This window comes from Cervus canadensis, chromosome 7 (genome assembly GCF_019320065.1).
Source record: "Cervus canadensis isolate Bull #8, Minnesota chromosome 7, ASM1932006v1, whole genome shotgun sequence".
Classification (NCBI taxonomy): domain Eukaryota; kingdom Metazoa; phylum Chordata; class Mammalia; order Artiodactyla; family Cervidae; genus Cervus; species Cervus canadensis.
In genome coordinates this window covers 7783024-7795470 of record NC_057392.1, presented here as the reverse complement: position 1 = coordinate 7795470, position 12447 = coordinate 7783024, and the positions used below count along the sequence as shown (strand labels likewise).

The 12447-nt window shown below is 39.3% G+C and overlaps 1 protein-coding gene across 1 annotated transcript; it reads right to left on the bottom strand.

Annotated features, from left to right (window-relative positions):
- Positions 1-8877: 8877 nt before the first annotated feature.
- LOC122445148 (proline-rich protein 23C-like) lies at positions 8878-9708 on the bottom strand. Its single transcript, XM_043474120.1, has one exon. It carries the CDS (start codon positions 9706-9708, stop codon positions 8923-8925), a length of 786 nt encoding a protein of 261 aa, XP_043330055.1. The 3' UTR covers positions 8878-8922.
- Positions 9709-12447: the final 2739 nt, after the last annotated feature.

The following is a 12447-nucleotide window of genomic DNA, read 5'->3' as shown; positions in this document are numbered from 1 at the left end:
TCTGGGCTTTCTACTTTGTTCCACTGATCCGTATTTCTGTCTTTGTGCTAGTACCACACTGTCTTGATGACTGTGGCTTTGTAGTAGAGCCTGAAGTCAGGCAGGTTGATTCCTCCAGTTCCATTCTTCTTTCTCAAGATTGCTTTGGCTATTCGAGGTTTTTTGTATTTCCATACAAATTGTGAAATTATTTGTTCTAGTTCTCGGAAAAATACCGTTGGTAGCTTGATAGGGGTTGCATTGAATCTATAGATTACTTTGGGTAGTATACTCATTTTCACTATATTGATTCTTCTGATCCATGAACACAGTATATTTCTTCATCTATTTGTGTCTTCTTTGATTTTTTCAATAGTGTTTTATAGTTTTCTATATATAGGTCTTTTGTTTCTTTAGGTAGATTTATTCCTAAGTATTTTATTCTTTTCGTTGCAATGGTGAATGGCATTGTTTCCTTAATTTCTCTTTCTGTTTTCTCATTGTTAGTGTATAGGATTGCAAGGGATTTCTCTGTGTTAATTTTATATCCTGCAAATTTACTATATTCATTGATTAGCTCTAGTAATTTTCTGGTGGAGTCTTTAGGGTTTTCTATATAGAGGATCATGTCATCTGCAAACAGTGAGAGTTTTACTTCTTTTCTAATCTGGATTCGTTTTATTTCTTTTTCTGCTCTGATTGCTGTGGCCAAAACTTCCAAAACTATATTGAATAGTAGTGGTGAGAGTGGGCACCCTTGTCTTGTTCCTGACTTTAGGGGAAATGCTTTCAATTTTTCACCATTGAGGATAATGTTTGCTGAGGGTTTGTCATATATAGCTTTTATTATGTTGAGGTATGTTCCGTCTATTCCTGCTTTCTGGAGGGTTTTTTTAAAAATCATAAATATGGATGTTGGATTTTGTCAAAGGCTTTCTCTGCATCTATTGAGATAATCATATGGTTTTTATTTTTCAATTTGTTAATGTAGTATATTACATTGATTGATTTGTGGATATTGAAGAATCCTTGCATCCCCAGGGTAAAGCCCACTTGGTCATGATGTATGATCTTTTTAATATGTTGTTGGATTCTGTTTGCTAGAATTTTGTTAAAGATTTTTGCATCTATTGGCCTATAGTTTTTTTTTTGTGTGGCATCTTTGTCAGGTTTTGGTATTAAGGTGATGGTTCACAGCTGAATTCTACCAAAACTTGAGAGAAGAACTAACACCTATCCTACTCAAACTCTTCCAGAAAATTGCAGAGGAAGGTAAACTTCCAAATTCTTTCTGTTTTTAGTTTTTAAAGGCACCTCCATGCTGCTCTCCATAGTGGTTGTACTAATTTATATTCTCACCAACCACAGGAGAGTTCCCCTTTCTCCACACCCTCTCCAGCTTTTATTATTTGTAGATTTTTGAATGATGGTCATTATGACCCATGTGAAGTGATACCTCATCATAGTTTTGATTTGCATTTATCTAATAATTAGTGATATTGAGAATTTTTTCATTTGATTTTTGGCCATGTTATTTTTTCTTTGGAGAAATATCTGTTTAGATCTTATGCCCATTTTTTGGTTCTGTTGTTTGTTTTTTGGTATTGAGCTGCATGAGCTATTTGTATTTTGGAGATTAATCCCTTGTTAATCACTTTGTTTGAAAATATTTTCTCCCATTCTGTGGGTTGCCTTTTCATTTTGTGTATGGTTTCCTTTACTGTGCAAAAGCTTTATGGATGATTTATCTAGTTTAGTGTTTCCATTTTCAATTCTGTCTAAAATTGTTTAACCTGTTCATTATATTTCTCACTTCCATGTTTACATATTTAATCCCTAGAAATTTTCTTTGGTTTCCTTTTAGAGTTGCTGTATCTTTGATATTTTTTCCTTAGCTACGCTTATGTTGCTCTCTTTTGTGTCCTCAAAACATATCAGTTTTATTTAACATATTTTATATATGATAATTCATCAATCTCAGTCATTTGAGGGACTTGTTTTCCTTTTCTTTGTTTTGGATTATTTCTCATTTTTTTCTTACTTATGGTAGTTTATTTCATTAAGTGTTCTTTGGACTATGAATTTTGATTTTGGACTATGAGTTTAGAATCACTGGAAGGTCATCTCTGAGAATATACTTAGCCATGAATATAAGGTATATTCTCTGAGAAAATTAGTTTTACATTTGCCAGGTTAACCATCTACCAGAGAATATCTTCAGCTTTTAGTAAACTGTCAGCTTCCCCTACCTGCTATTCTGTTTGATTTTACCTTGATCCAAGACTGAGACAGTTACATTTATGTCCCATCTCCTTTTGTATTGTGAAGTTTTTTTTTTCCTTTTGCTTGTTAGATTACCTACTGGAGGTATTTTTTTTGAAGCCTGGGATTTTGTTTTTCAGGGCTTTGTAACCACTGACTTTTATTTTCTCTCCCTCATTAATTGACCATTAAAACCGAAGCTCTAGGTCATCATAAATGATAGGTGTCCCCTGTGTACCTTCTTGTTTTAGCATCTACTTTCCTTCCTGGGTTTCAGATATGTCATCATTTTTTGGCCTTGGAAGATTTCTCTTACATTTTTGTTGCTGTTCAGTCACTCAGTTGTGACTGACTCTTTGTGATTCCATGGACTGCAGCATGCCAAGCTTCATTGTCCTTCACCATCTCCTGGACCTTGCTCAAACTCATGTCCATCAAGTTGGTGATGCCATCCAACCATCTCGTCCTCTGTGATCCCCTTCTCCTCCTGCCTTCAATCCTTCCCAGCATCAGGGTCTTTTCAAATGAGTCAGTTCTTCACATCATGTAGCCAAAGTATTGGAACTTCAGCTTCAGCATCAGTCCTTGCATTGACTATTTGGGACTGATTTCCTTTCAGATTGACTGGATTGATCTCCTTGCTGTCCAAGGGACTCTCAAGAGTCTTCTCAAACACCACAGTTCAAAAGCATCAGTTCTTTGGCACTCAGCCTTCATTATAGTCCAGCTCTCACATCCATACATGACTACTGGAAAAACCACAGCTTTGACTAGATGGACCTTTGTTCGCAAAGTAATATCTCTGCTTTTTAATATGCTGTCAAGGTTGGTTATAGCTTTTCTTCCCAGGAGCAAGCATATTTTAATTTCATGACTGCAGTCACTATCTGCAATGATTTTGGAACCCAAGAAAATAAAGTCTGTCACTGTTTCCATTGTTTCCCCATCTATTTGCCATGAAGTAATGGGACAAGATGCCATGATCTTAGTTTTTTTTAATGTTGAGTTTTAAGCCATCTTACATTTTTACTAGCTGTGTTATACCTTTAAAAATATTAAAACATTTTTTTGTGGGACTTTCCTATTGGCCCAGTGGTTAAGAATCCACCCTCCAATACAGGGGATGCAGATTTGATCCCTGGTTGGGGAAGTAAGATCCCATATGCTTCAGGGTAACTAAGCCTGTGCACTGCAACAAGAGAAGCCCCCCATGTGCTGCAACTAGAGAAAGCCTGTGTGCCACAACAAATAGCCCACATGCCCCGATGAAGACTCAGTGCAACTAAAAAAAAAAAAAGTCATATTTTTAAAAATCATAAAAAATAAAAATATTAAAATAAGTTTTATCCATTAGTTTCAAGAGTGTTCTTGAGGATATCTTGGACTCTTTGGTTCACATATTGCTAAAAATGGACGCCCGCAGTTATTTCCAATATAGATTATGAGGCTCTTGCAATAGAAGATACAGTTTTGCAAAGAGTGACATCTTCCCTCTTTACAATAATCAGATAATTAGGTTGGGACTTGAGTCTGATTAGCTGCTATCTTATAGTGCATAAGAAGGATGGATTGTTGAGTTGGGGACAAGATGATAGTACAGAAAGATATCGTCTACTGGAGGCAGAGAGCAATGATAGAAAATATTAAAGCATATTAAATAGAGATGTCTACTTTAAAAAGAAAGACATATAGGGTTATCGTTATCATCTTTCTAAATTCCATATATATGCGTTAGTATACTGTATTGGTCTTTATCTTTCTGGCTTACTTCACTCTGTATAATGGGCTCCAGTTTGATCCATCTCATTAGAACTGATTCAAATGAATTCTTTTTAATGGCTGACGTACAGAACAGAATTTTGGACTCTGTGGGAGAAGGCGAGGGTGGGATGTTTAGAAAGAACAGCATCGAAACATGTATGTTATCTAGGATGAAACAGATCACCAGCCCAGGCTGGATGCATGAGACAAGTGCTCGGGCCTGGTGCACTGGGAAGACCCAGAGGAATCGAGTGGAGAGGGAGGTGGGAGGGGGGATCAGGATGGGGAATACATGTAACTCCATGGCTGATTCATGTCAATGTATGACAAAAACCACTACAATATTGTAAAGTAATTATCCTCCAACTAATAAAAATAAATGAAAAAAAAAATAAAAAGGACACAAGCTTTCAGGGACCAGAAATAGAATAGAAAATCCAATCTCTGAATGGACAACTGATATTTTGATGTATTTGTGGCACTGAAACTAAAATATATAATGGGAACTGGGATTTCTGTTACTTCGAAGGGGCTGAAAATCAGCCCATTGCCAATCATGAGAGGTTGAAGAGGCAGTGACTAGTATTTCAAGGTTGTGCCTGTGGTTGATAGGGAAAGATAACTGAAACTTTGAATGGCCAGTTGTTATTTGTGACACATAATTGCTTGGGGATTAAACCTGTGACTTTCTAGAATTCCAAAAGCCTTGACTATGAGTTGTGGTCCACTAGAAAGTGGAAACTATAAGAAAATATAACTGGGTTGTAGATGATGAATTCTTACTCAAAATGCACCCACCAGTCAAATTACCAAGTACATGGGGGCAATCCAAAGTAAAAAAAAATAATAGGAGATTTTATCTGTGAGGAGATTGAATTAGAGGAGCCATTGATTAATGTTTTAAAAATTTCAAAACATAAAGGGTAGAATAATATCCATGAAACAAAAATAGGAGTTTATAATACTAATTGGGCAAGTTTTGAAAAAGAATAAAGGAAGTAAAATCTTGACAAAATTCTTTGAAATAAATGTTTTTGTGGAAGTATAAACAGAATACTGAAAACTTGATGAAAGGATTAATTGGATTTAAAAATAGAAAGTTGGAATTGATAAAGCATACAGCACATGACCTTAAGATGTTAAGAGTCATGGGAGATTGAACAGTGCCATTATTTGTCTGATCGGATTTGCAGATATGGGTATATGTGGGTTATTGCAAGAGACAGAGCCTAAGATTTTGTGGAAGTTCAGGCAAGATAATTTCTCATATTGATGGTTAACTAAACCCATCAAGCCAAATAAAAATAGCATCTACCTCTAGATATGTTACAGTCAAGCTACAGGATGACTGTAAAAACATTTTAAAATGGGCTAAAATGTCAAAAAAATACTTAGGAATAAGCCTGGCCAAGGAGGTAAAAGACTTACCTGCTGAGAACTATAAAATGTTAATAAAGGAAATTGAAGGTGATTGAAAGAAATGGAAAGATATCCCATGTTCTTGGACTGGAAGAATTAATATTGTTAAACCAGCCATACTACCAAGCAGCGTACAGATTTAATGGGAGCCCTATTAAATGATCCATGACATTTTTTACAGAACTAGAACACATAATCCTAAAATTTATTTGGAACCATAAAAAAAGCCAGAATTGCCAAAGCAATCCTGAGGAAGAAAGAACAAAGTTGGAGGAATAACCATCCCAGACTTCAGACAGTAACACAGAACTACAGTAATCATAATAACATGGTGTTGGCAAACAGACATATGGATCAATGGAACAGAATAGAGAGCCTAGAAATAAACCTAGACACATATGTTCAGTTACTCTTTGACAAAGAAGGCAAGGCAAGGCAAGCTTATATAATAGAGAAAAGACAGTTTCTGCAGCAAGTGACTTAGGGAAAGCAGGATACCTGTATGTAAATCAGTGTTGAAACAGTCCCTCACACCATACACAAACTCAAAATGGCTTAAAGATTTAAGATATGACACCATAAAACTCCTAGAAAAGAACATAGACAAAATATTCTCTTACATAAATCATAGCAGTGTTTTCATAGGTCAGTCTTCCAAGGCAATAGAAATGAGAGCAAAAATAGACAAATGGGACCTAATTAAACTTATAAGCTTTTGCATAGCAAAAGAAACCATAAAGAAAATGAAAAGAAAGCCTACAGAATGGGAGAAAATATTTGCAACTTATGTCACTGACAAGGGCTTAATTTCCAAAATATAGAAACATACTATACAACTCAAAAACAAAAACCCAAACAACCCAATCAAAAAATGGGCAGAAGACCTAAAAAGACATTTCTCCAAAGAACACATACAGAAGGCCAAAAGTATATGAAAAGATGCTCAATATCACTACTTATTAGAGAAATGCAAATCAAAACTACAATGGTGTATCACCTGATACCAGTGAAAATGACCATCATTAAAAAGTCTACATATAATAAATGCTGAAGAGGGTATGGAGAAAAGGGAACCCTCCTACAGTGTTGAAAGGAATGTAAGCTGGTGCAGATATCATGAAGAACAGCATGGAGATTGCTTTACTTATTTATTTATTGGCAGTGCTGGGTCTGTGTTGCTGCTCAGACTTTTCTCTAGTCGGGGTGAGTGGGCTTCTCATTTGGTGGCTCCTCTTGTTGTGGAGCACAGGCTCTAGGTGTAGGGTCTTCAGTAGTCATGGCTCATGGCTCAGTAGTTGTGGTTCCTGGGCTCTAGAGCACACACTCAGTCATTATGGTGCAAGGGCTTACTTGCTCTGCTGCATGTGGGTCTTCCCAGACCAGGGATTGAATCCATGTCTCCTGTATTGGCAGGCAGATTCTTTTCCACTGAACCCCCAGGGAAGCCCAGGAGGTTTCTTAAAATATTAAGAACAGTTGCCATATGGTCCAGCAATCTCACTCCTGGGCAAATATCCAGAGAAAACTCTGATTTGAAAAGACACATGCACCCCAGTGTTCATGGTAACACTATTTAAAATAGCCAAAACATGGAGTCTAAATGTCCATCCACACATTAATGGATAAAAGAGATATGGTATATGTATACAATGGAATACTACTCAACCATAAAAAGAATGAAATAATGCCATTTGCAGCAATATGGATGGACCTTGAGAGTATCATATGAAGTTAAATAAGTCAGAGAAAGACAAATATCATGATATCACTTATATGTAGAATCTAAACTATGATACAAATGAATGGATTTACAAAACAGAAACAGAATCAGAGACATAGGAAACAATCTGTGCTTACCAAAGGGGACAGTGGGTGGGGGAGGGATAAATTAGGAATTTGGGACTAGCAGATACAAACTACTATATATATAAAGTAGATAAACAATAAAGTCCTACTGTATAGCATGGGGAACTATGTTCAATATCCTGTAATAAACCATAATGGAAAAGTGAAAGTCACTCAGTCATGTCCAATTCTTTGCAATCCCATGGAATTCTCCAGGCTAGAATACTGGAGTGGGTAGCCTTTCCCTTCTCCAGGGGGTCTTTCCAACTGAGAGATTGAACCCAGGTCTCCTGGGTTCTGAGCAAATTCTTTACCAGCTGATCCACAAGGGAAGCCCAAGAATACTGGAGTGGGTAGCCTATCCCATCTCCAGCAGATCTTTCTGACCCAGGAATCGAACCAGGGGCTCCTGCATTGCAGGCTGATTCTTTACCAACTGAACTATCAGGGAAGCCCCAAACCATAATGGAAAAGAATATGAAAAATAATATATATATCTGAATCACTTTGCTGTACACCAGAAACTAACACAACAATGTAAATCAACTGTACTTCAATAAAAATAACAAAATTTTTAAAAATGCTAAAATGAACAACTGAATCAAATAGAAAAGGAGTAACAACTTAATTGGCAGAGACCTCTTGCCTGCAACAACAACAACAAAGAATGACAGAACAGTGGAGTAATATCTTTAAAGTACTTTAATGTCACATTAAAATTAGGAATGAATATATAATAAAACATTTTCAGTAACAGACTAGGAGGGTATGCTATGCAAAAATATGTTGAGATTTACAAAACCAAGATAGTTTACTATAATATGATACAGTGTAAAGAACAATTTTTAAAGGATATTCTTCACTGAGAAAACTGAGGCTAGACTGAGAGTGGAATGTAAGAATAAAATGGTAGAGAAGAAATGGTAAAGCATGTTGATGTATATAAATAGTATTAATATATACAAAAATACCATTAGATTTTATCTTTTATAAAAATGTGAAGCAAATGTAGTAATAAATTAATCTTTTAAAAGAACTTTGATATAAGAAAAAACTCGAGGTAGAATTCTAACTGGAAGAGAACTTCCTCAGGTTAAGAGGAAGCTAAGAACAAACATCATGCTATTATGTTTGGCAGCCATCATACTATTTTGCAGTTTTCCAAGGGAGCAGCTCCAAACGCCAAGAGAAAAAAGCTCTGGCTAAATATCTTTATAAATTCATGAGAAAACATATAAGGAAGGAAATTAACAACATGAGAAATCTCCAGCAATTTCCTGTTTGGGGGAGCAATGGGGTAGTAACCGTATGGTGCAAGAGAGAGTAGAATTTGAGAGAAAATAACTGATGCGAAAGGAAAGGGAATGGAGAGGCCTGAGAATGATGCGTAAAAAAGTCCAGACGTCTGAAAACACATTGTCTGGTATCCCTGGACAGATTTTCCATTTCAAAGATGAAGTCTAGAATCTGCTTTCTCTTCTTGAGGCCTTCTCCTGCCACTATTGCCTGTCTGGAGGGGAAAAGAAATTGTTGGTACAAAGCACATGAGATGCTTAATTTCCAGGTTGTAGGACTTTCAATGTAAAGGACACTGGGAAATCCATTTGGCCGGCAGGATGGTAGCTAGAATTGTGTGCTTGTGGACCGGAATGTAGTTCATTCTGGAAACAGACATCTCCGAGCCTTGCGCGCAGGACCGTGAGGGCGCTGGGGGCGCTCCTGAGGGCTCGGACTTGGAGAGGGCGGTAGAGGTTGGAGTGGTGAGTCGGGAAAGGGCTCTAGAAGGTGCACGTCCAGGTGGTCGTCGTGGTGAGAAGAGCGTCTCTCTGCACTAGGGTTAGGCGCTCGAGGCCAGAACTCTGGGAAGAAGCCCTGTGCGTCGGAGCGCCACACCCTGGCGGCTGGGCTGCGGAGCCCAGCGATGAGGTCGCCTGCCACATCCATCCCAGGTGACAGGAAGTCAGCGCCCAAGTCGGCGTCGTCCGCGTTGGCCTCTTCTTCGCAGGCGACCTCTGGCACAGCTGCGCAGAATCCCGGTTCCAGAGCCGTGTACTCCCCGGGAGGGCTCAGGACAGCGGCCCGTTCAAGGACCTGTCCCGACGGGCCTTCCACCCTCGAGCCCAAGAGAGCCTCGGGGACCAGTGTGAGGATAAAATCTCCGAGAGCCACCTGCAGCACGGACGTGGGCTCGGGCTCCAGTACCAGATCTATGTCGTCCAGGGGCAGATGCAGGGCACAGCCAGCGGGCAGAAACACCACGCGTGTGAGCGCGCCTGCAGCCGTAGATCCTGTCAGGTTGTCCACGCTGGGCGCCGTCTCGGACTCGGACTCCGGGCGCGCGCGCTCCTCCGTTCGGCGGCGCTTGGCAGGGCCGGGTTCTCCGGCCTGGTTTCCCCATCGGTCCGAGGAGTAAGCACCGGGGCTTCGGGGCCTGCTGCCCATCAAGTTCGACCGAAGGACGGCGCTTCTGGGGCCTGGCAGAGGGCAACGAGGCGCTCAGTCCTGCACGCTGTGACGCGGTGCGGGCCAGCTGGGGCGCAGGCCGGCGCGGTGGTGGGCGAGTCCTCAGAGCTCGGGGGCTGCCTCCCTGTTTTCTTGCAGTCCAGGCTTCTAGGGGATCGGTGTCAGGCGCTCGGCTGAGCCTCTCCCGTTCTAGTCTTCAGCACCTCACACCGATTAGTCAGAGCACCAGACGGCCAAAGATGTTGCAAGTGACGCCAGAGGAATCCTGGTCGTAAAATGTCACGCTGAGCCCTGCCCCCGGAGGCTCCGCCCCCTCGGAGGCCCCGCCTCGCAGAACTCGCGGTATCTGTGCTGCCCAATAGTCAGGGCTGTAGTTGGTAGATCACAGTAGGGAACTACCTTTATAGTCCTCCAGGGGGCAGAATACTTGTGTGCCGCATTTTTAGAGAGAGAGGAAAAAAGATACACCAATAGTAGAACTGTAAATATAGTTACCTTTAAATTAATGTTTTCCTTTGATTTCAGGCATGGTAGAGAAAAAAACCATGGTAGGCTTCCTTGGTAACTCAGATAATGAAGTATCTGCTTGCAATGCAGGAGACCCGGGTTCGATCCCTGGGTCGGGAAGATCCTTTGGAGAAGGACATGGCTATCCCCTCCAATATTCTTGTCCCATGGACAGCGGAGCCTGGAGGGCTACAGTTCATGGGGTGACAGAGAGTCGGACATGACTGAGTGACTAACACACACAGAGAGAAAAGACAACCACTCAAATAGACCACCCCCTTGGCAGCATAAAACAGACCTATCTAAATGCTCCTTGAAAATCCTTTAAAGCTTGTTTTCTGAAGAGTAAATAGAAAATACTCATATCTGTTTAGGTAAAGTTCTGTCTTAATATTAAATAAAATATTTGTGGCAGTTTCTTCCTAAAGGTAAAAGCCTGTTAAAAAACTAAGACTATCTTGGGATAATTAAATTGTTTTATTGAGTATTTACTATGTATCACTCATTCTACTGAGTTTTGAAAAACAATCATTTCTCAAATGTGAGCTCAATACTTTGTTGAGGTATGACTGACATACAAAAAGCTATACTTTTAAAATATATGTAAGTATACACTGGTGTATGTAAGTATGTATGTAAGTATGTATGTAAGTATACACTGGTGAAACTATCACCACAATCTAAGCCATAAACGAACGGGCTTCTCTGGTGGTGCGGTCGGTAAAGAATCTGCTCATAACGCGGGAGATCTGGGTTCGATCCCTGGTTTGGGAAGATCCCCTGGAGGAAGGCATGGCAACCCACTCCAGTATTCTTGCCAGGATAACCCCCACAGACAGAGGAACTTGGCGGGCTGCAATTCATTGGGGTCGCAAAGAGTCCGAGGAGACTGAGAGACTTAGCATAGCACAACATATGACTATGAAATGCAGAAGTTTCTTCCTGCCGTCTTTGGAAAAAAAATGATTTTATTTTTTGGTCTTCACAACAGAGTAGTCAAATAAGTTTTAAAAGTTAGTATGTACCAAGTTTATGTTAGATGTTTAGGCGTCCAGTGCAGACTTATCTGGTTTTAAATCATGAACTCTTAACTCATATATTTATCACATACACCTAGGACTGCAGTACTAATTGATTCTATGTGTGCCTTTTCAAGCTAATAGGTAATGATTTCATTTTTTTCCCCCAAAATATTTTTCATAATTTACATTCCTGTGAGCAGAGTATATTTCCACTTCACTGCATCCTTGCTAACATTTCTTATTAATAGACTCTTACCTGTTTTCCAACCTAGTATAGTAAAATGTTATCTCACTGTATTTTCATTTTGCATTTATGATTGCAAATGAAGGTGGATCATTTTTCCACATGATTATTGGTCAATATCATATCTAATTCTTTGAAGTATTCCTATCTTCTATTTTTTTTAACCTTTAAAAAATTAGGTTTCAACTCTTCCTCCAGCTTTATGCAGTGCTGATTCTTTCTTCTTCAAAGACCAATTCAGACAGCACTTTATTGAAAAGGGCATTTCTGGCCATTTTATTTGAAATGGCATTCTTGACTTACTCTTTATATCATCCTTCTCTCTATAGCCTTCATAGTAGTACCATAATTTGTAAATAAACAAAATATTGTTTAAAAAACTGAGGCTCAGTCATACTACATACCAGTCACTTATCAAATGTGAGTGTAACAAGTGTCTGTATCAGAGTTTCAAAGATGTTAACACTTGATTCACTGTAATTCTCACTCATTCCACATCTGTTGTAATTTGTGGTGAGTTTAATATTCTCATGGATCTCATCTCTTTCCACCCCCTCTCCCCCAGTCTTGGCTTCTTAGTTCTCTTCCCCTTCAGTACTTTTGTCTTCCTTCCTACTTCATTGACTCAAACTCTTGACATTGTCATTATGAAACCTATTTTGCAGTCATCAGTTAGATCCATTCCATAGGTCCTCAAACTCTGAGATCCAATGCCTGATGATCTGATATGATAATAATACAAATAAAGTGCACAATAAGTGTAATGCACTTGAATCATCCCCAAGCCATCCACCAACCTTGTCTCATGGAAAAATTGTCTTTCACAAAACCGGTTCCTTGCAGCACTGTTTACAAAAGCTAGGACATGGAAGCAACCTAGATGTCCATCAGCAGACAAATGGATAAGAAAGTTGTGGTACATATACACAATGGCATATTACTCAG

What these genes read in the sequence shown, in the direction of transcription:
- LOC122445148 (XM_043474120.1), bottom strand. Translation starts at nt 9,708, where the DNA reads ATGGGCAGCAGGCCCCGAAGCCCCGGTGCTTACTCCTCGGACCGATGG.